Source organism: Pelophylax lessonae (genome assembly GCF_965119305.1).
Source record: "Pelophylax lessonae genome assembly, chromosome: 2".
In the NCBI taxonomy this organism is placed as follows: Eukaryota; Metazoa; Chordata; class Amphibia; order Anura; family Ranidae; genus Pelophylax; species Pelophylax lessonae.
The window spans coordinates 308,778,641-308,806,555 of NC_138769.1; the positions used below are offsets into that span (position 1 = coordinate 308,778,641).

Here is a 27,915-nt window from a genome sequence, read left to right on the forward strand (position 1 = left end):
TAGGATAGTATAGTAAGGCAGACCTGTACATGACTCGGTCCATGCTGTATAGGGCATTAAGTCGTCCTCTTGCGGTGATGAAGGAAAAATCCAGCACAAAACAGTAATCAGAGCATTGCTAATGTCATTGTATATATATGTATATATGTCAATACACACAGTTCCTTCAGACGGACAATATGTCAAACTAATTTGACAGATTATGGACTGTCAAGAGTAGTCCAATGAACGTGCAGGAAGAGTATTTAGCACATTACCTGGTGGTCTAGTGGTCCGCTGTTGATTTAGTGCCTCTGAACACTGATTGTGTTACATTATAGCGGCGGAACAGCGGTGTTCCGCCGCTATAATGTAACACAATCAGTGTTCAGAGGCACTAAATCAACAGCGGACCACTAGACCACCAGGTAATGTGCTGAATACTCTTCCTGCACGTTCATTGGACTACTCTTGACAGTCCATAATCTGTCAAATTAGTTTGACATATTGTCCGTTTGCAGGAACTGTGTGTATTGACATATATACATATATATACAATGACATTAGCAATGCTCTGATTACTGTTTTGTGCTGGATTGTTCCTTCATCACCGCAAGAGGACGACTTAATGCCCTATACAGCATGGACCGAGTCATGTACAGGTCTGCCTTACTATACTATCCTAAATGTACTATTTGGCATGTAATGAAATGTTTATGATGAATTGAGAAGTGGTTGTGGACTGATCAGCTCACCAGTGGAGTAAATGGTCGCATAGGGCCAGCAAATTACAATTGAGATCCGCAATGTTTTTGGGCAAGTAGTTGTGTAGCCACGCCCATTTGGGCGATATCTCCTCCCACATCCCCAAGGGTCATGTGGAGGCCTGGTCCTTCATACTATATTTAAACAACGGACTAGACCATGGTCTCCAGGCTCTGAGGAAGAGGCACGGCCTCGAAACGCGTCAGCCCTCTGCTTCCAGTAAAGACGTTGGACCTCTGCTATGAGGCGGCTTTATGGGATTGATGTGTCTGTACTTCACGAATGTTTGTGAGTAGCTGATTTTAACTTTTATCTAATAAACTCGCTGAGGATAATGCGCTAGGCTGGTGCGCCCTTTCTTTGTTTTTGTATTACAGTGCTTCATAGAATAGTTAGATGAGAATGAAAACTCATCCTACAAGCTTTAACCAGACACTGATAGAAGTCACAAGCTATATACTGCTGACAAGAAAAGGTATATATGTATAGTTTAGATTTGCTAAAAAAAAAAACTGTATTTCCATGTTCTTTGTACTATGGGAGACCAGATATAGTGAGTGAAGGGTTCTGGGTTTAGTAACACTTTAAAACGTGTCAAGTTTTTTCCTGCTATCTTTGTCCCACTGGAGAGATTTTCCTTCACTTCCTGTCACAAAAGAGCAGAAAGTGACAGAAAAATTCTCTTTTAGTGCCGGGTCACACTATAGCAATGCATGATATTGCATGTTATTCGCACCGCACTGCTCTGCAAATAACATGTGCTGTCTGGTTTGCATTTCATTTGGACCAAAGTCATGCAGGACTCTTTTTTGTTCCGGCCCAGAATCGGATCGCATGGGTGTTCACACCTATGCAATCCGATTCCTCTCCAAATTGACAGTTCGTACTGCGATATGGGATCTAATCTGGGGGTATCATTAACTTTGCATTGACAATCCCATCTGGGTAACAATGACCATCAAGACAAATAGAGGTGGTTGGATTTCACCAGCTGGGACACAGAGAGCAAGGAAAACCTAAAGGAAAGAATAAGGTTCCAACACCCAACAAAATTTTGTCCACTTTTGTCCTTCTGGTTTACATCTTGAAGTGTCACCTTTTGTAAGTGTGAGCCTGCCCAGTGTCCAAATACACCACAATACACGTGACTCCCTGTTAATCTGTAACAGTGAACTTCACTGTGGCATCCAGCACCACCAGCCTATCCTTCTTGCTCAGAAAAAAAAACTGACATGGGTTTTAACTCTGCACTACTCAATCAAAACTTTCAAAGATCACAAAAATCAAAGATTAGATACATTTTAGGCTAAGTATTGTTAATTAATGTTGTTCAGCATTGTATGCATTTTTTTAAATAAGTTAAAACCAAGAATACTGAGAAATATTTTGCTAATTAATGCTGTGAGCTCAATATCTTTTATATAATACTGAAACAAAGAAAGACTACACATTGTTTTTTTTTTTTGTTTCTTCATCACTCAGGTATGACATAAAGATTTCAGAGTATTTTGACACTGTAACAGGATTGGTAATCTGCTGAATTATCAGACAGACCGTACAAGCTGGATATACACTATACAATTTTCTTTGGATTTTTTTCCTTTAGATTTACCAAAAACATATAATATGAGGTCAAACCTAAACACTGTTAATTGGTATACAATCAGGCAGGCCCTTGCACTACGTAGTTGAAGGTAAATCTAAAGGAAATCGAGCAACAAAAGTTGTATAGTGTGTGTATCCAGCTTAACTGTACCTTGCAGTTTACTAAACAGGTGCAAAGTGGAATTAATAGGGCAAAACAGGGTTTGGAATGGCAAAAAAGCAGAGTTGTATAAAGTACTCGAAACCCATACTTGAGTAAAAGTACAAGTGCTCGATCAAAAAGTGACTTGAGTAGAAGTGGAAGTGCTCGATCAAAAAGTGACTTGAGTAGAAGTACTAAAGTATTCAACATTTTTTGTACTTAAGTATTGCAAGTAGTTTTTTTTAAATTTTGCTACTCAAGTACTGAAAGTAAAAGTACCATTAGTTTTGAAAAAGAAAATTGCTACTCAAGTACTGAAAGTAAAAGTACAAGTACTGTGTTATGAAGTTATTAAAGAAAGAAGTCAAAAGTTTGAACATTATATTGTTTTTTATTATTTCAAATGCAGCTTTTATTTATGCATACAGTAGCTTTTATTTTCGTATGCGCTGATAATACACATGTTTTGAGCTTCATGAAACCTGCCATCTACTGTTCTGGCAGTGGTCATTTTTATAATTGTAACGAGTAACTATGCAGCACAAAAAAAAAATATCGGAGTAGAAGTATTGAAATCATTGAAAACATGTAGTGAAGTAAAAGTGGAAGTAGGAGAAAAAATTCTACTCTAGGAAAGTACAGATACCGCCTTTCGGTACTTAAGTACAGTAGTGAAGTATTTCTGCTTAGTTACTATACATCTCTGCAAAAAAGCATGCATACACGGCAGAATAATACAAAACAGACTATGAAAGCTGCACAAACATGGGCTTTTCACCACAACTCTGTGGCTCAATTAAGGTAACATGAAGCTGCACAGTCATAGTCTCTAAAACTCTATAACAACAGAGTCAAGCTGAAAATTACTATTTAGTAAGACTAGTTTAGTTACTTGCGCTTATCCTTATAAATGGCATTCTTTTCAGTGAAGCTCAGGTTAGCTCTGGTAACATGGGCAAACAGCATTGGTTTCTGTGAACAGCTCTTCTAAACTTGCCTCCCTGCTTGTGGAAGCAATTACAGCCTGTGACGTGAGTCACTTTGGTTGAGGGGCTTGTGGAACCCATATTACTTTAGAGAGGTTGGGAAACTCCTTGTCCAGCTTCCCTGGCCCCTCTTATGTGTAAGTCACCCTGTGTCTATTAGGGGCACAGGGTGACCAAGAACCCCAGTTGGGTCTGCACTAATCAGACTCGCTGTTCAACTACACTGGACTCACCCTTTCGTGTTACCCCGGTTATCCTGGGTTCTATATGTTTGGTTTGTGTTGAAAGAGTGAGGGGCTCTTTCACTTGGGTCAATAATATTTCTGAACAGTGTCCCTCAGGAAATATATGAAGATGAACGGTTTTACTTTTCAGATTGCTAGAATATTGCAGGAGTGTCTCATAGACCCTTGCTAGACAGTGAGGTGGGGTGGGGTTTGTTTTTGTTAAGTACCTGTATCCCATTGTTCTATTGTTTCTGTCTGCCTTAAGATAAATTTATTATGGGATGTATTTGTGTATGTGGATTGGCTGGGAGAGGGGGGATTGTCCCACAGTGTATAACTCTTTGTAACTGTGTTTCAATAAACAGTTCATTCTGGTTGCCTGCAAAACGTGTACTGTCGAGTTTTTGGGGTAACTATAGCAGATTCACAGGTCTCGTGTTCCAGAACTTAGGAAGCAGCTTCTTGGTGGAGATACCCAGTCGGGGTGTCCATAGTGCATCACACAGCCTTCTTCCAAAAAACACATTTGCCACTACTATCAGTATTGTTCACTAGTATACACTTCTCCCCTCTCCTTTGTAGCAGAAAAAAACAGCTGTGTCATTCCAAATACTAAAAATTTAGCAAAGTCACTACCTGTCTTAGGCAGATTCAATAATTGCAAGATGTTTATATTGTTTTTTTAAACAATGTGTGTAATAAATATTTGGTGAAAAGTAAAAAATACACATATATATATATATATATATATATATATATATATACGCCCCGGACGACGTCAGGTTTGACGAAACCGGTCGGGCAGTACCTGACGCTCAACTACCACGCCCCTTAAAGCTGGCTTGTGTACTACACGCGGGACGCCGCGGATTTACATGCTGTATCGATGCGATTTCTTTACTTTTTGGATGTAAGTGCAACCTTTAATAAATTACACTGTCCATCTTTACTGGTTTACACTATGGGTCTTCGTGTCTCTTTTCCCATATATGTGGCTTATATGTATTCGGACCGTGTTTAACCTGAACTGGGAAAGATTGATTGCCCTACCTAAGGATCATACTAAGAGGAGTGTCTCAGATATAAATCCCAGCGTATGTGGCCTGACCATTAACTTGGGGGCCGACCCTTCTGGTAAGCAGCCATTACAGCTGATTTGTCACGGGTGTTTTTCCAGTCATCTTTCCTCTTGGGAATTCAACATCTCCCTGTTTCATCACTTACTTTGGATCTTGCATATATGTCTTTGAACTTTTTGGACTGTTTTTCACTTTATATGCACATTGAATATTGATTATGTCTGATTTGGAGTTGCACCAATTTTTGGGTTAATTTTGATATTCACTATATATATGTTTATACATATGTTTCATTTTTCATGATAGCGCTGCACTATTTGTTTTCCATAAGTTTTGATTTATATAGATCACGTGTTTCAGCTGCTTCACTATATCATTTACTCACTTATATATTTTTACTTAGCGCGGGATCTTCTTGTTTTTCATATATATATAAATGTTTGAAAAAATACATTGGACTAAGCATATTAAAAACAATTTCAAACGTCTATGAGATTTGGTGAACTAATAAATAAATGTATGCAAATGGTATTAGTATTCTTTTTCACAAAATAACATGCACAATACTTTACTGGCCCTTCAGCTCACACACTCATGTAAATATCTTACTGCTATCATAATGGCGTTCCATGACTGGCTGAAGACTTCAGAAGAATTATCTCCTTTGTAGTGCGTCTGTAGCTCATTCCTAAAATGATTTTCATTGATCTGTAAGTTAATTCAACATTAGAATTAAAAATTAGATCCACAGTTTATTAGTAAATACTTTTAGTTCAGTGTTGTCACATTATGATTTCTTACCACTTTCTGAAAAGTCAAGGCCATAATGACACCAACAAGTTCCACGATGAACATAATCAAAACAAGTATAAAGAACTGTAAAAAAAGAAATAAAATCATATAACTGTAGAATGTAATTCAATTAAATGAACACACAAAGAATAACACATCTATGTAAGCCTTTTTGCAAAAACAAGGTTTATTTGGACTGTCTACTATTAAATACTAATAGACAAAAATATGTCAGCATTTATTAAAAGCTTAGAGGTTTACTAATCATTTTATTGGATCAAAAACATGTCAACATTTATTAAAAGATTAGAGGTTTACCTATCATTATTTTGGATCAAGATTCACACAAGTTGTAACCAAAATGTGCCCAATTGTGGGCCAGCATTCGATTCTTCCAACTCACTCTATTTATCAGAGTGGTTAATACCCTTTTTTAAACATGATTTCCCCATGTGAAAATTTTATCAAACAGAATTTCCCAAATATCGTTTTTTAAGGTGTAACTAAAGTAAAGTAAAGTTGTGTTTTTTTTTTTTTTGTAGTTTTGGATAGAGTGGGGAGGGATTAGAACAGCTGTCAGTTTTTAGTGTTGTCTGTGCTCCTGTTAGGGAGATTCACCCTCTCTATTGGTCCTGTTTACCATTATCACTAAAAGATATAGTAAAAGAAAATCCCAAATTTTGGGGTGACATCAGAAAAATATTAGAGTGGAAATCTTCAATTGGGGATAATAGTTCTGGCGACACCCCAGGATTCCCTTACTTTGGTGGGATTTTCTCCAACTTCCTGTATTAGCTATAGGACAGGAAGTGAAGGGAAATTTCCCATGCGCGACACCGATAGCAAAAGATCTGACAGGTGCCATAACCTTCCCTTGCTCTATCCAAAATGAGAAAAAAGTTTGCCTGCAGTTAATTTTACCTGGAAAAATGGTTTTATGGACAAATGCATATTTTAAAGTGCTTCTTGCTTTGGAGATGTTGATTTTTGTTTGTCAATAGGAATGCTAAATTTGTGTTTTTAATACAGTTTTAACACTTTCTGGTTTTATATATATATATATATATATATATATATATATATATATATATATATATATACATGCTATACTACCAAAACTATTGGGACACCTGCCTTTCAACGCACATGAACTTTAATGGCATCTCAGTCTTTGTCTGTAGGGTTCAATATTGAGTTGGCCCACCCTTTCCAGCTATAACAGCTTCAACTCTTCTGGGAAGACTGTCCACAAGGTTTAGAAGTGTCTATGGGAATGTTTGACCATTCTTCCAATAGCGCATTTGTGAAGTCAGGCACTGATGTGAAGGAGAAGGCCCTTTTTGCAGTCTCCACTCTAATTTATCCCAAAAGTGTTCTATCGAGTTTATAACAAAGATAATAAACAAAAGTGTAGCGCCTTATATGCAATCAAGTATAGCAAAAATATAAACACACTAGACAAAATCCATGCTCCGTCTAATGACAATAATTCACTTTTTAGGGGCATTTATTGGGTTTTAGGGCTTCAAAATGGTGTTTTTTTTTTATTCCAAAAGTTCGGGTCCCATTGATTTCAATTGGGTTCTGGAATCCAAACCGAACTTTCAGGAAATTCGGGTGTTCCGGTGGAAGCAAACTTTTCAAAAGTTCGATCATCCCTACTGACGTCTTGCTGCTGTATTTTTGCAGGCAGCAGTTTTATGTAAGTTATTTGTTTTATATTTTTTTTGTACCTTGTGTGCATTTTATTGTTAAATTAAACCATACTACACCATGAAAACACTTTTGGGCTCTGGGTGAGCTTATTTATTCTCAAAGGGATCCTGATTTGATCGATCGGCCAGACCATCCACTGTATGATTTCCAGAGAGACTTCTATAGGGAAAGATGAGGTGTATTTGCTGTTGTTATTGCAGCTATTACTCCCAGTGAGTTTGCATTTTTTTCACTGGTGGCGATCTACTAATCTTAATATCATTGCCTTGCTGTCTGCTCACTGGATTGGTGCTTCAATTATGGATTAATATATATATAGACAAAGGAATTATTGTAATTAGATGGCCCATTGATTATATCTATCTAGTTTGTTTATATTTTTGCTATGCTTGATTGCATATAAGACGCTACACTTTTGGTTACTAAAAAAATATATATATATATATATATATAGTATACAATATGTTTTTGTGAAAAAATTTGTTAAACATTAATAGATTTGTTAAATTAATAGATTAATATATTTGTTAAACATTTTCACAAAAAAAAAAAAAAAAACTAAGGATCACTTTGAAAACACATCAGATCTCAATGGGAAAAAAATATCATGCTGGACATCTATACTGATATGGACTGGGTAATGTGTTAGGAACAAACGGATGCCACATCATTTGATGGAAATGAAAATTATCAACCTACAGAAGGCTGAATTTAAAGACACCCCAAAAATCAAAGTGAAAAAATGATGCAGCAGGCTAGTCAATTTTGCTGAAATTTTATTGCAGCAACTAAAAATGGTAAAGTAGTTTGTATGGCTCCCACATGCTTGTATGCATGCCTGACAACTTCAGGGCATGCTCCTAATGAAACGATGGATGGTGTCTTGGGTATTTTCTCCCGAATCTGGGCCAGGGAATCACTGAGCTCCTGAACAGACTGAGGTGCAAGCTGGCCATGTCGGATGGACCAAAACATAATGTCCCAGAGGTGTTCCATTGGATTTAGGTCAGGCAAGCATGGGGGCCATTTAGTGGTATCAATTCCTTCATCCTCCAGGAAATGGCTGTATACTCTCACCACATGAGGCTGGGCATTGTCGTGCACAAGAAGGAACCCAGGACTCGCTGCACAAGCTGAGGGTCTGACAATGAGTCCAAGGATTTCATCCTGATACCTAATGTCAGGGTGCCATTGTCTAGCCTTTAGAGGTCTGTGTGTCCCTCCATAGATATGCCTCCCCAGACCATCACTGACCCACCACCAAAATGGTCATGCTACAGGCAGCATAACGTTCTCCACGGCTTCTCCAGACCCTTTCACGTCTGTCACATGTGCTCAGGGTGAACCTGCTCTCATCTGTGAAAAGCACAGGGTGCCAGTGGCGAATCTGACAATTCTGGTGTTCATTAGCAAATACCATTTGAGCTCCATGGTGTCAGGCAGTGAGTACTGGGCCCACTAGAGGATGTCGGCCCTCAGGCCGCCCTCATGAAGTCTGTTTCTGATTGTTTGGTCAGAGACATTCACCCCAGTGGCCTGCTCATCCTGTTCCTCCTTGCACAAAGGAGCAGATATGGGTCCTACTGATGGGTTAAGGACCTTCTGCGGCCCTGTCAAGCTCTCCTAGAGTAACTGCCTGTCTCCTGGAATCTCCTCCATGCTCTTGAGACTGTGCTAGGAGACATAGCAAATCTTCTGGCAGTGGCACGTACTGATATGCCATCCCAGAGGAGTTGGACTGTCTGTGCAACCTCTATAGGGTCCAAGTATCACCTTATGCTACCAGTAGTGACACTGACCCTAGCCAAATGCAAAACTAGTGATAAACAGTCAGAAAAGATGAGTGTCCTCCACCTGTAAAACCATTCCTGTTTTGGGGTCGTCTCATTGTTGCCCATCTAGTACACCTGTTGTTCAGTTCATTTCAATAACACCAAAACAGCTGAAACTGATTAACAACCCCCTCTGCTACTTAACTGACTAGATCAATATCCCAGGAGTTGAATTGACTTGATGCTATACTGATTAAAAAGTCTTCCTTTCATTTTTTGAGCAGTGTATATAGAATAGGGTAGAATAGATTAGGTTCATAAATACATAGCTGTATTCATTCATGTTTTTGCAAATTATCTGTTCAGCTTTTAGCAGTTAAGATTTTAATAATTGAAGTAGGGTGTGAATTATAAAAAGAGCACAGAGATGGATCAAATTTGCATACCTGACTGCCCTAACCCCCACCCATTCAAACAACCAAGTAATTCCAAATATTCTTATGTTTCACAGAAAGAGATTTATTTTCACAATAAGATTTACTCTTTTAATTAAATCTTACATGCAGCAGGATTTAATAAAAAATTACAGTGCTAGACTAAAATTTGCTGTTTTAAAAATTTGCAATCCAATAATTCTAGCGTTTAATGAAAGTATAATTAATTTACATTACAGCTGATTTTTTTTTTTAAAAGAATTAACCACTAAGCCAAGTATTAGTAATTTGTAACTTGTTAAAAGCATGCAAATCATTTTAGTTGCTAAGGGCAAGACAAAGTGGCTAGCATCTTCATTTTATATTTCCACAGTGACGTGCACACTTTATTTATTCATTCCCATGGATGAAATATAATCCTTATTTCCCATATGTTTCCAGTCACTGCTCTCTAACTTTCCAGCTCACACTTTGCAAAAACTGGACTTTAGTAGGATTTCCTAAAGCTAACATGCCAGCCAAACAGCTTATTACATTGAGGAAAAAATTAAAAAGGAGCTGTTTTGTTACTGTCCATCAAATCCTGAGACTTACACAGTTCTGTCTGGCAGGGCAGAAGACCTGACTTTTCTCTGTTGCAGTAACACTTACTGGACTTCTTTCCATCCCAACCTTCTGATTTGACAGTGAAAGGATAAGCAGCAGACTGATGAGTTCACCTTTTTTACTCTTCTCCCTCCTTCTATTATCATGTTACTTATTAACACATCAATAATCAACAATATAAAGCAACAGCAAAATTAAAGCCAAATGTGGAACTTCCACTTTAAATATTGCTGACCCTCTGACATGCCACATTTGGCATGTCATTTTTTTTTTGGGGTGGGGAGAGGCGGGTACTTCGTTTTGACAGGTACCTGCTCCCACTTCTGCTCGGGTCACCTAGGCAGCTTGAGCAGAAGTTCTCCTCTCCCCCTCCCTCCCTGCAATCTTCTGGGACAAGTCAGAGGTCCCAGAAGATTGCCCGGGCATTCAAAACGTGCAGCGCAACTCGCCGCAAGCTGTCACAGCCGGGTGCCCACACTAGAGATGCCGGCACCATCTAGAGGAGAGGGAGAGGAGCGAGGCTTTGGGTGGCCGCATCGATGGACCATGGGACAGGTGTGTTTGTGTTTATTTAAAGTCAGCAGCTACACTTTTTGTAGCTGCTGACTTTTAATAAAACCAAAAATGAGTGGAACTCTGCTTTAAAGTGGTAATAAAAGCAAAAGCAAACATGTAATGCAGCAAGTATTGCAGATTACACATTTTTGGATGTGATGGCTGCATACGTTTTCTTTTTTAGGCTTTCTTTCCTTTTTTTTTCATCTGGTGATCTGGCCAGTAAGTCTAATGCTTTTCAACAGAACAAGCTGTCCTGCAAATGCACCAGTTAGGGTGTTAAGACAACCCATTTACCGCTGACAAGGGTGTGTACAATGATCAACTTTTATTTATTTATGTAAAACCTTTATCCCACAAAAAGAAAACGGTTTGCTGTAACTGCTTGTGTAACTGCTTATACAGCGTGAGCTGGAGTTAGCCTTATTGCCTTATCTATGTTCAATCTGAATTTATTGAAAACTTTTTTCATTTAACAGCAGTAGAAAAATACAAAAAAAAGGCTATCAAAAAAAAAAAGCTAAACAAAAAAACACAAAATAAAGTAAAATAAAATATAATAAATAACCCAGCCGACACAGGCACTGGCACACAAAGGTGCCTGTGATATGGTAACAACCCACAACGTGACAAAATAGGCATGAGATAGGGACCAAATCCAGTACACATCAATGGGCATATTCTGGATCATGTGAGCACGAGGGAGAAGAGTCAAGTACATTCTGGATGATATCACTCTAAAGAGATAATAAAATCGTAAAGGTAAAGATATCGGCCACAGGTTAACAACTTAAGGACCGGGCCTATTTCTGACACTTGCTGTTTGCAAATTAAAATCAGTATTTTTTGCCAGAAAATTACTTAGAACCCCTAAACATTATAAATATACATATATATATATATATTTTTTTTTAGCAGAGACCCTAGAGAATAAAATGGAGATCGCTGCAATACTTTATGTCACACTGCACAGCGGTCTTACAAACGAAATTGCTTTGGAAAAAATACACATTTTTTTAAATGAAAAAATAGGAAAACAGTAAAGTTAGCCCAATTTTTTCTAATATGTGAAAGATAATGTTACACCGAGTAAATAGATACCCAACATGTCATGCTTCAAAATTGCGCACGCACATGGAATAGCGACAAACAATGGTACTTAAAAATTTCCATAGGTGACGCTTTAACCTGTTCCCAAACGCCCGCCGCCTTTTTACTGGGCCAGTGCGGCTCTCCTGCGCAAACCGACGTAGACCTATGTCGGTCACGTGCCTGCAGCTAATGGGCGAGTGCGTGCTGCCGGCGGCATGCTCCCACCCCCACTCGGCAGCGGGGACCCCGATGCATGGGGCAGGTGGCTCCGATTGCCGCCTGACACCCACGATCGATCCCCTCTGAGAGAGAAGAACGGTCAGCTGTTGTAAACACAGCTGACCATTCTTCTCTCTGAAATGATCACAGAGCCCATGTGATCCTGCTATATAGGAACACAGTTCCCCCTGGAAGGCCTATCCTGAGTGGGATAGAGTCTGTATTTTCTAGGATAGGAGAATATATAGATGTTTTTCTACAACCTCTGGTACCTACACTTCCCTCCTTCCTACAGGATAGTAAACACTTGATTAACATCTTGAAAGACACGACGGTACAAAAGGATACCTTATTGGTAACCGTCGATGTAGAGTCCCTATATACTAGCTTACACCAAAAGAACGTAATGAAAACTACAGAGCTAGCCCTTCTAGGAAAATCTACTATCAAAGATGAACAAAGAAGATTCATATGCGATGCTTTAGATCTTGCCATGAGTAATAACTACTTTTGAAATAGAGGAGACCATTACAATCAAATAAAAGGCGTTGCGATGGGCGCAAAATATGCACCTAGTGTAGCGAATATTCTACAAGGGAAATGGAAGTAGGAAGAGATTTTTGCCAAAATGGAATCCCCACTGAAATTATTTAAGAGGTACATGAATGACATATTCATCCTATGGGAGGGCTCTGAAGAATCCTTAATACAATTTTTAAATAGAATTAATCAGAACAAATATGGATTGAAATTCTCTACCAATTGGGACAAAAAACAAATAAACTTCCTGGATTTGACTCTAGAATATGAGAATGGAATAGTAGGCACAAAAACGTTCTTCAAGGGAACAGATTGCAACTGCTATATACCTACTAGCAGTTGCCATCACCCAAAATGGATCAAAGCCATTACAAAAGGGCAATTCATGAGAATCCGAAGAAATTGCCGAAATAATTCTGATTATGAGACACAATCAAATTTATTATTACAAAGATTTGAAGAAAAAGGTTATGATCCAAATGAATTGCGAAAAACCCAAGAAAGAGTCAAAAATATGAACCAGAGAAGAAATGTTTAGATCTAGAAACAAAGAGAAGAATAAACAAGGGGAAATGGCGATTTTAACCAATTTCAGCCGCGATTACAAACAATTTGAGGCTGTCATTCGCAAACAGTGGCCTATATTAAAACAAGACAAGACACTTAATAACATTTTACCCAAGAAACCTGTTTTTATATATTGGAAAGCAAAGAGTCTTAGGCACATCTTGGCTACAAATATACCAGACCCACCAAAAAGGAATAGAGATGCAAAGCCTGCAAGAGCACTTTGAAGAACAAACGTATGAAGATAAATTCTTTCCTATCAAATACCACAAAAAAGGACTATGAAATCAGAAAATTTATCACATGCCAATCCACCTTTGTGACATACCTGTTAAGGTGTCCTTGTGGTTTGGAATATATAGGTAGAACAACTAGGAAATTGTGCGTACGAATAAATGAACATATCAACAATATTGTCAAAGGCTTCCCAAAACACAGCATCTCAAATTATTTTCGTCTACACCACAACAAAGACCAATCAGGACTCCTCTTTTTCGGAATAAATATAATATAGAACCGCATTGGAGGGGGGGAAACATAATCCAAATGATTTCTCAGAAACAAGACAGAATGGATCTATCGTTTAAACACGATCCAACCATATGGGATGAATGTAGACATACTGTAGATCTTAATTGTTTTATATCTAATTATTAATATTTATTAATTTTAAAATATTTTATTAGTATACCTTTTATTAATATAATTTATATATTCAACATATATACTATATTATATATTCTAGCACGTACCGGCATCCATTTATCCTCATCAACAAACTAATGTTTTTAACTTTAATTTAGTTTTTATATCCAAATAGTATCAATATCAATTAACAATTCTATATCATCCAATAATAACATCAGTACTATATAGGCATCAATTGTATTAAAAATAGAATATTCATTTAATTTATAAAAATAAATAAATAAATTTAGTTCCATATTATGATTTATAAACAATTTATCTAGTTTTAAGCGTTTATAATTAAACTAGTATATTTTAGGAGTTTTTAATGACCAGTTAATAAATATAAAAATAATACATTGTATGTGCAATATTCATGGTTAAATGTATGTATAGCCACTAATGTTATAATTTCTGTATTTTATGTATGAAAAGTTATTTATATACCTCAGAAAATCGAATTAAGCTTAAAGAGAATAAATATGGTGGTTTTGTGGCCGGGGCAAATTAGCGAAATCCCCCACTAGATGGTGTAACTATATATGGTTACAAGTGTCCATCCTGTGCACAATCTCCAAATGTCCACCAGAGGGCCATTGATTATTTATGCACCCCCCGCGCATTCTCCCATTGGCTGAGATTTGCTCCAGAGGTATATAAATAATCTAACATCGAGCGTAGCACGTGATCCCTGATGACGTCATACGCTTGATGACAAAAGTGCTACGCCCTACGTCACTTCCGGGTTCTGGAACGCAGCCAGAACGCAAACCAGCCACGGCGCTGCTCTACAGCTGTTCCTATGATACTTAAACTGTAAGTGACTACTTTTTCATTAAATCAGAGTTTATGCATACTATACCATGAGATTCCTTGCATCTTTCATGACATGTTAAAACCGCCCTACGTTTGAACGGGACGGATATTGGGATCCTGGGCCAGCCCTCCTCTAAACCAGCAGTAGGAGATCCCGGATACATTTTCAGCGGGGAGATAAAAGATACTGGGACTAAAAGACACCATTTACCTACGCTAGACCCCAAGGGGTCGTCTGGTAAGTGGGCTGAGCACATGGTGACGGATTCACCCATCTGCATGAAGAAATGCAATTTTGCTGCACATGAAGCACTTTAAGAACAAGCACATAATTTTATATTTGCTGCCCGTTTTCCACCTGCACTTTGCAATTATAAGGATTGTTACTTATAAAGCAATATACAGTGGGTACGGAAAGTATTCAGACCCCCTTAAATTTTTCACTCTTTGTTATATTGCAGCCATTTGCTAAAATCATTTAAGTTCATTCTTCTTCCTCATGAATGTACACATAGCACCCCATACTGACAGAAAAACACAGAATTGTTGACATTGTTGCAGATTTATTAAAAAAGAAAAACTGAAATATCACATGGTCCTAAGTATTCAGACCCTTTGCTCAGTATTTAGTAGAAGCCCCCTTTTGATCTAATACAGCCAGGAGTCTTTTTGGGAAAGATGCAACAAGTCTTTCACACCTGGATTTGGGGATCCTCTGCCATTCCTCCTTGCAGATCCTCTTCAGTTCTGTCAGGTTGGATGGTAAACGTTGGTGGACAGCCATTTTTAGGTCTCTCCAGAGATGCTTAATTGGGTTTAAGCCAGGGCTCTGGCTGGGCCATTCAAGAACAGTCACGGAGTTGTTGTGAAGCCACTCCTTCGTTATTTTAGCTGTGTGCTTAGGGTCATTGTCTTGTTGGAAGGTAAACCTTCGGCCCAGTCTGAGGTCCAGAGCACTCTGGAGAAGGTTTTTGTCCAGGATATCCCTCTACTTGGCCGCATTCATCTTTCCCTCGATTGCAACCAGTCGTCCTGTCCCTGCAGCTGAAAAACACCCCCACAGCATGATGCTGCCACCACCATGCTTCACTGTTGGGACTGTATTGGACAGGTGATGAGCAGTGCCTGGTTTTCTCCACACATACCGTTTAGAATTAAGGCAGCAGTAGGAGATCCCGGATACATTTTCAGCGGGGAGATAAAAGATACTGGGACTAAAAGACACCATTTACCTACGCTAGACCCCAAGGGGTCGTCTGGTAAGTGGGCTGAGCACATGGTGACGGATTCACCCATCTGCATGAAGAAATGCAATTTTGCTGCACATGAAGCACTTTAAGAACAAGCACATAATTTTATATTTGCTGCCCGTTTTCCACCTGCACTTTGCAATTATAAGGATTGTTACTTATAAAGCAATATACAGTGGGTACGGAAAGTATTCAGACCCCCTTAAATTTTTCACTCTTTGTTATATTGCAGCCATTTGCTAAAATCATTTAAGTTCATTCTTCTTCCTCATGAATGTACACATAGCACCCCATACTGACAGAAAAACACAGAATTGTTGACATTGTTGCAGATTTATTAAAAAAGAAAAACTGAAATATCACATGGTCCTAAGTATTCAGACCCTTTGCTCAGTATTTAGTAGAAGCCCCCTTTTGATCTAATACAGCCAGGAGTCTTTTTGGGAAAGATGCAACAAGTCTTTCACACCTGGATTTGGGGATCCTCTGCCATTCCTCCTTGCAGATCCTCTTCAGTTCTGTCAGGTTGGATGGTAAACGTTGGTGGACAGCCATTTTTAGGTCTCTCCAGAGATGCTTAATTGGGTTTAAGCCAGGGCTCTGGCTGGGCCATTCAAGAACAGTCACGGAGTTGTTGTGAAGCCACTCCTTCGTTATTTTAGCTGTGTGCTTAGGGTCATTGTCTTGTTGGAAGGTAAACCTTCGGCCCAGTCTGAGGTCCAGAGCACTCTGGAGAAGGTTTTTGTCCAGGATATCCCTCTACTTGGCCGCATTCATCTTTCCCTCGATTGCAACCAGTCGTCCTGTCCCTGCAGCTGAAAAACACCCCCACAGCATGATGCTGCCACCACCATGCTTCACTGTTGGGACTGTATTGGACAGGTGATGAGCAGTGCCTGGTTTTCTCCACACATACCGTTTAGAATTAAGGCCAAAAAGTTCTATTTTGGTCTCATCAGACCAGAGAATCTTATTTCTCACCATCTTGGAGTCCTTCAGGTGTTTTTTAGCAAACTCCATGCGGTCTTTCATGTGTCTTACACTGAGGAGAGGCTTCCGTCGGGCCACTCTGCCATAAAGCCCCAACTGGTGGAGGGCTGCAGTGATGGTTGACTTTCTACAACTTTCTCCCATCTCCTGACTGCATCTCTGGAGCTCAGCCACAGTGATCTTTGGGTTCTTCTTTACCTCTCTCACCAAGGCTCTTCTCCCCCGATAGCTCAGTTTGGCCAGACAGCCAGCTCTAGGAAGGGTTCTGGTCATCCCAAACGTCTTCCATTTGAGGATTATGGAGGCCACTGTGCTCTTAGGAACCTTAAGTGCAGCAGAAATCTTTTTGTAACCTTGGCCAGATCTGTGCCTTGCCACAATTCTGTCTCTGAGCTCTTCAGGCAGTTCCTTTGACCTCATGATTCTCATTTGCTCTGACATGCATTGTGATCTGGAAGGTCTTATATAGACAGGTGTGTGGCTTTCCTAATCAAGTCCAATCAGTATAATCAAACACAGCTGGACTCAAAATGAAGGTGTAGAACCAACTCAAGGATGATCAGAAGAAATGGAAAGCACCTGAGTTAAATATATGAGTGTCACAGCAAAGGGTCTGAATACTTAGGACCATGTGATATTTCAGTTTTTCTTTTTTAATAAATCTGCAACAATGTCAACAATTCTGTGTTTTTCTGTCAGTATGGGGTGCTATGTGTACATTCATGAGGAAGAAGAATGAACTTGAATGATTTTAGCAAATGGCTGCAATATAACAAAGAGTGAAAAATTTAAGGGGGTCTGAATAATTTCCGTACCCACTGTATGTGCAATCACTTTAATATTTGGACACTTTAGGGGAAATACCCCCCTCTTTCTTTCTACTTAGTTGCGATTTGTGACTTGTGTATATATATATATACATATTTATTTAATTAATTTATTTAAACTAATGGAATTTGATTCACATTACTGAGCGCTGTCTCACATTTTCCACGATCATTTCAGAAGCCACGACCCCCCACAGTTAGAATCACTCCCCTAGGCTCACAATTAACCCCTTGATCACCCACAGTGTTAACCCCTTCCCTGCCAGTGTCATTATTACAGTAAAAGTGCATATTTTTAGCACTGATTACTGTAGTATTGTCACTGGTCCCCCCAAAAGTGTCAAAAATGTCAGTTAGGGGTCCGATCTGTCCGCCGCAATGCCGCAGTGAAAAAAAAACCCTTAAAAATTACATAAATCTTTCCCGTAGTTAGTAGACGCGATACCTTTTGTGCAAACCAATCAAAAAACGCTTATTGCGATTTTTTTTACCAAAAATATGTAGCAGAAAACAAATTGGCCTAAAATGTTAAAAAATTTAGATTTTTAAATTTTTTTTTGGAGAATGTTATATAGCAGGAAGTGAAAAATATATCTATATTTTTTTTCAGAATTGTCGCTTTTTTTGTTTATAGCGCAAAAAATAAAAATCGCAGAGGTAATCAAATACCACCAAAAGAAAGCTCTATTTGTGGGAACAAAAGGACATCAATTTTATTTGGGTACAGAGTCGCACAACCTTGCAATTGTCCGTTAAAGTAACGCAGTGCCGAATCGCAAAATATGGCCTGGTCATTAAGGGGGAAAGTTTTCCGGTCCAGAAGTGGTTAAATATTTCTACAGGTTACCAGTTTAGAGTTACAGAGGGGGTCTAGGGCTAGAGTTATTGCTCTCACTCTAACAGTGAAATCTCACATGTGTGGTTTGAACACCGTTTACATATGTAGACGCGACTTGCGTAAGCGTTCGCTTCTGCGTGCGAGCTCAGAAGGACGGGGCACATTATTTATTTTTTTTTTCTTATTTATTTTACCTTTTATTTTTACACTGTCCCTTTAAAAAAAAAAATGTTTTGATCATTTCTATGCCTATTACAAGGAATGTAAACATCCCTTGTCACATTAAAGAGGACCTGTCCTGCTTATTTCTATTACATCTGGGGTCAAAAAGACCTCAGATCTCACATCTATCCTTAAAAGCAAAAAAAAAATGTGAGGTCTTCAAAACTGAACACATTATTCTATAGGAGGTCTTAATAAAGATCTATATAGGGGAATCAGGACCTCCTTCCTTCTGCTGGTGATCTCTCTAGTGATGCATCCTCTAATTCTATTCGCTTTTCCCACCGCCTGGTCTGGTTAGCTCATTTTGCAATCGTCTGAAATAAGTACCCCCAAATCTTTTTCTTCTGTAGTGCTGGTTAACACGGTACCTTCAATTGTGTACTCTCTCATGGGAATCTTTTACCCTAGGTGCATTTTACATTTAGACATTTTGAGCTGCAGTCTCCACTGCTTTGACCAATTATCTGCAGTGCTTTAGACATCAATGGCAGATGCCCATTTGGCAGTGTATTCCAGGAGATAAGGGTAGCTTGGAAAGCCTTTTAGACTGCAGATAGAATATGCTCGGGTACTGAGTCTTGTAACAGAAGAGATGCGAAACATTCAGGGGGGTCTCTGGTTAGAAAATCAATTGGAGAGAGGGTGGAGAAGAAGAATTGTAATTGTTGATATTCCAGCCATGGTGCGAGAGAAGGGCGGTCCACTGATGGTAAAACTGGCCTGGATGGAAGAAAGCCCCGGAAAAGTATTTGCACCATTCGTTGCAATAATTTGTTCCAGAGCAGGAAGTGTGATTTAGCCACAGCTGGGGAATACTGAAGATTTCCAAAAAACAGGGGGGTAGTGGACCGACTCGAGAAAAAGACCCTGTCTGGACATTAGTTTATCCCACATGGACAACAAATGAGAAATGAGAAGGGGCAGGGAGGAAGACGAGCCTTGGAAAGCAGGATCTATCCAGGAGAGTACCTGAAGATCACAAGGTGCAATTGACTACTCAAGAGAGACCCATTGCTTGGTGGGAGTATGATAGTTATAATAGATGCTCCTGCACCCCCTTTGGATTTGGGGAGGAATAGGATCGTCCATTTTTTGGATATTGATCTTACCAAGCCATGAGTACATAGAGCAATCATGCATACGGAGGTCTTGTAGCATATGTTGCATTAATGTTAGTGTATCTAAAATCTGCTAGTATATCTAATACTACCTTACCCCCAAATTGGCAATGCTGCTTTCCAAAGATTCCCCTGTGCTCCTTCATCCAGTGTGGGGGGCACTCTAATACAGGAGGTGTGTTGCTGGTCAAATCATCAGTTGAAAACAAAGCGAAAAAAGCCTTAAAAAAATAATAAAACAAATGCAGCCACCACATTTAAGGATTGATAAGCTGTAATATATTAAACATTTAGTTTTGGATTTAATACTAATTTAAGCTGTACAATTTATTATTAAAAACAGTCCTTAAAGCAACCCTATCACTTTAGAATATAGTTTAGCAAGGCATAAAAGAAGACATATTTACTTCCTCCCACAATGCTGAACTTGTCTCCAATGCAGAGAAATCTTCTGCTGAAGTCTGCACTGCAGCTCCCACTAGTTTCTTCCTCTGACCTAAATGTACCTACTGTAACCTGTAATGTTTGGAACTGGAGCCCTCTTCTCTGCACAGCTACAGATTGGATTTGCTTGTAGCTTTTGGGAACGCAACATAGGGTAATAATTCTGCTCTTGCAATAAGACACTGTGGGAGCGGCGTTGTCACCCTGCAACAGGGAGCACCGCCACTGGCAGGATTACCAAGCAAATTAGAGAAACACTACACTTAATATGTAACAATTAAAGTTATCCAGCATATTAAGTGATCAGCCATAACATTATGACCACTGACAGGTAAAGTGCATAACATTGATTATCTTGTTACAATGGTACCCTAAAGTGGGTGGGATATATATTGGGCAGCAACTGAACATATTGTCCCTGAGGTTGACGTGTTAAAAGCAGGAAAAATGGGCAATCATAAAGATTTGAGTGACTTTGACAAGGGCCAAATTGTAATGGCTTGATGACTGGGTCGGAGCAACTCCAAAACTGCAGGTCTTGTGGGATGTTCCCGGTCTGCAGTGGTCAGGACCGACCAAAAGAGGTCCAAGGAAGGAAAACCGCTAAATGAGTGACAGGGTCATAGGCAGCCAAGGCTTACTGACGTGGGGAGCAAAGACTGACCCATGCAGTTCGATCTAATAGAAGAGCTGCTGTAGCACAAATTGCTGAAAAAGCTATTGGTGGTCCCAGTAGAAGGGTGTTAGAATCACACAGTGCATCGCAGATTGTTGCGTATGGGGCTGTGTAGCCGGAGACTAGTCAGGGTGCCCCTGCTGACCACAGCCAAAAGTGCCTACAATGGGCAAGTAAGCAAAGTAAGCATCAGAACTGGACAACAGAGCAATGGAAGAAGTTGACCTGGTCTGATAAATCACGTTTTTTTTGTTTACATCATATTAATGGCTAAGTGCGTATGTGTCACCTACCCAGGGAACAGATGGCAGCAGGATGCATTATGAGAAGAAGGTAAGCTGGAGGAGGCAGTGATCTGCTACTGAGGGCTTGGTGCCAGATACCACAACATTTTATATGCGCCAGTGCACATTAAAGGGCATAATAATGACAATAGCGGCATTTCCAGCATTGATAAAAGCACATAATACACATGAAAACGAACTCACAAAGGTGTGAATACACCTTTAATGATTTTTAAATCAATGAATAAATGAATTATGTTGGAATCGTATTATTTGAAAGAAATTTAGCTTAAGTTGTTTTATTGAAGCTGTGCACTGTTGTGATCAAAAGTCTTCCTTGTCCAAATTTCAGAACTGAAAAAGGATACAGTTTAAAAAAACTGTTAAGAAATATGTTAATAAATATGTATTTTACCTGTATTTAACTCTTTGCCTGGAGTTCTAGTTTAAAGTGGCTTTGGCACCAATCAGAAGCCCGTTTACATGCAAACACTCAGAAGCAAGTCCCCACCCTGCTTTCTCTAGGTGCAAGTCCCCACCCTGCTTTTTCTAGGAAAGAACAACAACCCACCTGCTTGTAGCCCTCTACTGCCACCTAAATTGTGCTATCTCAAAGGCATGCACATGAGGTGTGCTGGATGTGCCTTCCCTAATTATCCCGTGGGCCACTGCCATCCACTGTATCATCCAGTGCCCTGATGGCAGCGAGACCCACTGTGGCTGTGCCCTGTCAAGAAATACACACCACGAGTGACCTCTTGTATTTTGTTTTCAGCACTGGATCCTCTGCATCATCTCCCTTGCCAGCTGGGGGGGGGGGGGGGGGTGTCTGTGAACTGAGGGCGGAAACACTGTACTGTGCCGATCTGATCGGCAGTGCTTAGTACAGTGTTCTGTACAAACAGGGTGGAGGGGGCTGAATCTGTTCTGCCTCCCATCCTATCCTTGCTATATCCGCCCTTTACCCCCTGACTTATAAACACTGCTGTGAAAGGCTTTGTAATGAAGGTAGCAGATTTAAATATACATTCTGGTTGCTTGAACCTAGGGTAGACCATGGGGTCATGATTGTGAGTAGAAGGCATACTGAGCATGCTGAACTTCTCTCTTTCACCCGCTCTCTTTAATCTTTTATTCCACTCTCCCTCAACCCCCTCCGTCTCTCTTTCACTCCCCCTCTCTCTCTTCTCTAAACCCTATCTCTCTCTTTCACCCCCTTCTCTCTCTCTCTCTCTCTCTCTCTCACTCCTCCTTTCCCACCCCCTCTCTCTCTCCCTCACCCCCCTCCTCACTCTCACTCCTCTCTCTCTCTAACTCTCCTCTCTCTCTCACTCTCCCCTCCCCCTCTCTCGCTCTCTCACCCCCCTCCTCACTCTCACTCCTCTCTCTCTCTAACTCCCCTCTCTCTCTCACTCTCCCCCTCTCTCTCTCTCTTTCACTCCCCCCTCGCTCTCTCTCACCCCCTCTCTCACACCCCTCTCTCTCTTTCATGCCCCCCTCACTCTCACCCCCTCTCTCTCCCACACCACCCTCTCTCACCCCTCTTACTCTCTCTCTCTGTCTCTCTCTCTGTCTATCTCTCTCACTTTCTCTCACCCCCCTTTCTCTCTCTCTCACCCCCTTCTCTCACTCTCAACCCCCCTCCCTCTTACCCCCCCCCTCTATCTCTCTCTCACTCCCTCTCTCTGACCCTTCTCTCTCTCACTCTCAGTCTCACTCTCAAGCCTCTCTCTCTCTCTCTCTCTCTCTCTCTCTCTCTCTCTCTCTCTCCCCTCTCTCGCCCCCCTCTCTCTCATTCTCCTCTCTCTCTCTCACATACCTCTCTGTCTCTCTCTCTCACTACCCCTCCCTCTCTGTCACCCCCTCTCTCACACACCCCTTCTCTCTGTCCCCCTCCCCCACTATATATATATTTACACACTCACGCACACATATATTTGGTGTTATCGCTCTCACTCTCTCATACTGGTTACTGGAAGTTCAACATGGCCCCTTATGAAGATCTGAAAAAAAGAATTGTTGCTCTACATAAAGATGGTCTAGGATATAAGGAGATTGCCAAGACCCTGAAACTGAGCTGCAGCACGGTCAAGCATGGTTTTAGACCTAAACCCTATTGAGCATCTGTGGAGCATCCTTAAACGTAAGGTGAAGGAGCGCAAGGTCTCTAATATACGCGAGCTCTGGTGAACTCCATGCCCAAGAGGGTTAAGGCAGTGCTGGAAAATAATGGTGGCCACACAAAATATTGTATACACTTTGGGCTCAATTTGGACATTTTGACTTAGGGGTTTACTCACTTTTATTGCCAACGGTTTAGACATTAACGGCTGTGTGTTGAGTTATTTTGAGGGGACAGCAAATTTACACTATTATACAAGCTGTACACTCACTAATTTACATTGTAGCAAAGTGCCATTTCTTCAGCGTTGTCACATGAAAAGTTATAATAAAATATTTACTAATAAAATATTTACAAAAATGTAAGGAGTGTACTCACTTTTGTGAGATACTCTATATGTATATACATACACACAGGCATGTGTATTTGAGCTTTGAGGTGCACTCCCTAATGCAATAGGCTGAACACCCCTATGGTCCATCTCCTTCACAGAGGCCTTCGCACTACATCCAGGCCATTAGCTTTTATATTAAAAAAAATAACTATCCAGACAAAGATATAGTTTCTGTATTTACTGGTGTTCTTCAGAAGATGGCATTGGCACAACACATCATATAGACGTACTATCTATGGTTACTTGGCATTACTTTGCCAATCATACATATGAAAAACTTTCCATAGCAGTTATTATGTAACATCACTGTTAAACCATTTCCCTTTTGCACAGTCGCTCTCCTTCTGAGAGTCATTAGTACTCACTCAGAGAGCTCTGACTTGCCATTGGCTCTATGTATCCAGCTCATGACTCCCTGCTTATTGTTCCACTCGATCACTGCAGCTGCATCTCTAGCAAAACTATCTCACCCTGTCCTCCATATCTGTCCAGGGCCTCTGCATTAGCTAACTATGGGGTAAATTCATTAAGAGTTAAAAAACGGTGAATAAAATGCTGTAAAATACCGCATGCGGTAACAATTGTGCAAAAGTTAAATTTATTAAGAATTTTGCGCTAAATACTGAATGCAGCATTTATTCGATTTACCAGTAATTACCGCATTATTTAATGCGGTAATTTACCACATTGAGCTGGTCTCTAAGGAGCGGGCCAGGAAGCCAGCTGCAGCGTACTTAACAACGGATGACTCACCACTTGGCGGTGTCCCCTGGTGGTCCCCCCCCTTGTGACGTCACCGACCCAGCATGCACCGTTCTGTGATGTCACAAGAGGGTTGGACCAACAGGTGACGTCGCTAGGTGCCCCCACTTCTTACCTATACAAGAACTGTCAAACGGCAGAGCCTGCAGTAGGCGGCCAGCCTTCATGAACGGCGGGAGTGTTTATTTTTATTTTTCAGGTCAGCGGTATGGCAACGATGGATTTACATCAGGGAACACTGTTTTTTTTATTTTTTAATAATTGTCAAAAACTGTCTCTGCATTTTTTTTTACTTTTTGACACTTTTTTGATGAATAGGTAGGGGTACTATGTACCTCATACTCCTTCACATGGGAAGGGGGGCAGGATCCGGGGGCCCCCTTGTTAAAGGGGTCTTCAAGATTCTGATAAGCCCCCTGCCCGTAGACCCCCACAACCACCAGCCAGGGTTGTGGGGAAGAGGCCCTTGTCTGCATCAACATGGGGACAAGGTGATTTAGGGTGGGGGAAATAGCCCCCCATGCGCCAAAGCACCCTCCCCCATGTTGAGGGCATGTTGCCTGGTATGGTTTAGGAGGGGGGGTGCTCACCCCCCCCCCCCCCATTTCCTGACCTGCCAGACTGCATGCTCAGATAAGGGTCTGGTATGAATTTTTGGGGGAACCCACACCATGTTTTTTTTTTTTCATCATTTGTAATTGTCTGCATTTTTTTTAACATTCAGCTGTCAGTGGGGAATCTATTGTTAAGGAATCTGGGTTCCTGGCCCACTCTTAAGCAACCAGCTATTTGTCAAAAAGCAGCTTGGGTTTTTTTGACAAATACCGCATGTGATACCGCCAGCAAAAACCTGGTGGTAAATATTGCATGTTTTTTTTTGTGAGTTTGTGACATGGACTTAACAATATTTACAATTCTTTTTTTTTTTTTTGCGGTAAATACTGCATAATCCTTATTTTTTTATGAATTGGACTTAATTTAGCGTGTGCAATCATTTATGCAAATGAGCTCACCAGGTAAATGTTAGTGAATTGACCCCTACATCTCTACTCTCCAGAAGGACAACAGCATCCTTGTTAAGCGATTGTCTATTGCCAGTATCTACTTCCTGGACTAAGAGGATACAATCATGTAAATCATTGTGTATAGGTAGTTCAAATGTCAGACAGAGATCACAATATTACACTCAGATCACTGGAGGAAAGGAGACTGAAGAAATGCTTCGTCCTGCCTACAAAAGATGTATTACATTATCTTTTCAAAGTCACTTGTCTGGAGTTCAAGAATGGCTTGTTAATGTGATACCAAAGTCTTGTTTTTTTTTTCTTTAAAAATAACAAACATGTTATACTTACCTGCTCTGTGAAAAGGTTTTGCACAGAACAGCCCAGATCCTCCTCTTCTTGGGTATCTCCTCAATGCTTCTGGTCCCTCCCTCCTGTTGAGTGCCCCCACAGCAAGCGGCTTTCTATAGGGGCACCCGATCTGAGCCGCAGCTCCGTGTATCCATTCAGACATGGAGCCGCGGTTTGGCCACCTCTCTCTTCTGAATGGCTAACAGACTTTGATTGACAGCAGCGGGAGCCAAAATGGTGCCACTGCTGTCTCAGCCAATCAGGAGGGAGAGTCCCGGATGGCCGAGGCACTCGTGCATATCGCTGGATAGAGTTGGGGCTCAAGTAAGTATTAGGGGGCCGAGGGGGGCTGCTGCACACAGAAGGTTTTTTATCTCATGCCCCGTACACACGTGCAGATTATCTGCAGACATTTGTCTGCAGACTTACCTTTTCTATGTAGTGCAAGGGCCTGCCGGATTGCATACAAATTGAAAGTGTTTAGGTTTGACCTCATATTATATGGTTTTGGTAAGTCTGCAGACAAAAGTCTGCAGATAATCTGCACGTGTGTATGGGGCATTAGTGTAAAGAATGCATTATAATAAAAAAAAACTTTTTGCCTTTACAACTACTTTAACCTCCCTGGCGGTATGATTGTTTCCGATTTTAGGTGCTGAAAGCGGTACAATTATTTTGCTAGTAATTCTTAAGGATGAGCAGCCCAAACCAACTATTTACATATGATTTTTTTTTTACTGTGCGTTCTTCTTTATAACATCTAAGGTATGATAAAGTTTGAAACACAAAATCATAAATTATAATATAATAAATAACTATAAATAAGTTAAAGTATATATATATATATATATATATATATATATGTATATATATATATATATATATATATATATACGTATACACACACATATATATATATATATATATATATATATATAGAGATAGATAGATAGATAGATAGATAGATAGATAGATAGATAGATAGATAGATAGATAGATAGATAGATAGATAGATAGATAGATAGATAGATAGATAGATGTATATCTATATCTATATATATATATATATAAAGTACAGTAAAACTGCAGGAAAGGGCACTGGGGGGCAAACTAATGTCAATTTACTTTATTTTGTAATGTAATCCAATAGGATTACAATATATCAGTGTGTTTGTGTGTTTTACTTTTCAAATTTGCCGCCGGTTCCACCCCCCTGCGAGTGTCACGTCGCAGGAGACGGAAGCCAGGGCTCACAGCATCAGCCGTAAGATCCGGCCGCCGTATGCTGCAGGGACACATCGCGGGATCCCGGGGACAAGGTAAATACCCTCTACCAGGATTCAGCGATGCTCCCTGGCGGTACCCCAAGTGTAGCACGGGGTTACCGCTAATGGCACTGAAATTCCACCCCGAGCTACACTCGGGAATACCGCTAAGGAGGTTAAAGGAGATGTATGGCTTTGTTTTTTATCAAGAATTATACTTACCTAGGTGGATGCAGCATCGGTCAGAAGCTACATCTGTCCCCTGGTGTCTCTACACTGAGAACCGAGCGATTGAACACCGCCGATCGCTCAGTTCTGACAGCTCCCCGAGCTGTCAGTCAGTCAGCAGAGAGCTGCTTTGCCCCTCCTCAATCATTGGAGCGCTGGGCTGTGGAGGGGGTGGGGAGCTTCCAGCTCAGGCTCTCAGCGGCTCACTGAGAGGCTGAGCCAGGTCCAAGCACTTGGCGGATTCTGAAATCCATTGATGTGATGGCGCGGTGCCTGGACTGACTTCTGTGACTGACTAGCCCGCTCTCTGCTGAAAATGGGTAACAGGAGTGTAGAATGATAAAATGATATTGATAATATCCTTATTTAAATTATACAGATGTTGTATAACGTGATATGCCAGGTATTTATCCATGCAAACTTAAAAAGTACAGAAAGCCCAATTTAACTACTTCTGCACATTGATAAGCTAGTAAGGAATCTCCTTTATTACTCATATGAAATAAATACTGTGTCAGCTCGATTGCCTTTTTCATTTGCATACCTCTGCTTACATAC

At 40.3% G+C, this 27,915-nt stretch overlaps 1 protein-coding gene across 1 annotated transcript in view; it reads right to left on the reverse strand.

Annotated features, from left to right (window-relative positions):
* Window positions 1-27,915, reverse strand: part of LOC309547409 (tetraspanin-18-like) — a gene marked incomplete at both ends in the record, with an annotated part of 50,432 nt that overhangs the window by 15,578 nt on the left and 6,939 nt on the right. Inside the window, 2 exons of the mRNA XM_082247251.1 lie at window positions 5,393-5,491; window positions 5,585-5,659. Coding sequence (XP_082103377.1) covers window positions 5,393-5,491; window positions 5,585-5,659 — 174 coding nt within the window. The remainder of the gene's footprint in view (window positions 1-5,392; window positions 5,492-5,584; window positions 5,660-27,915) is intronic.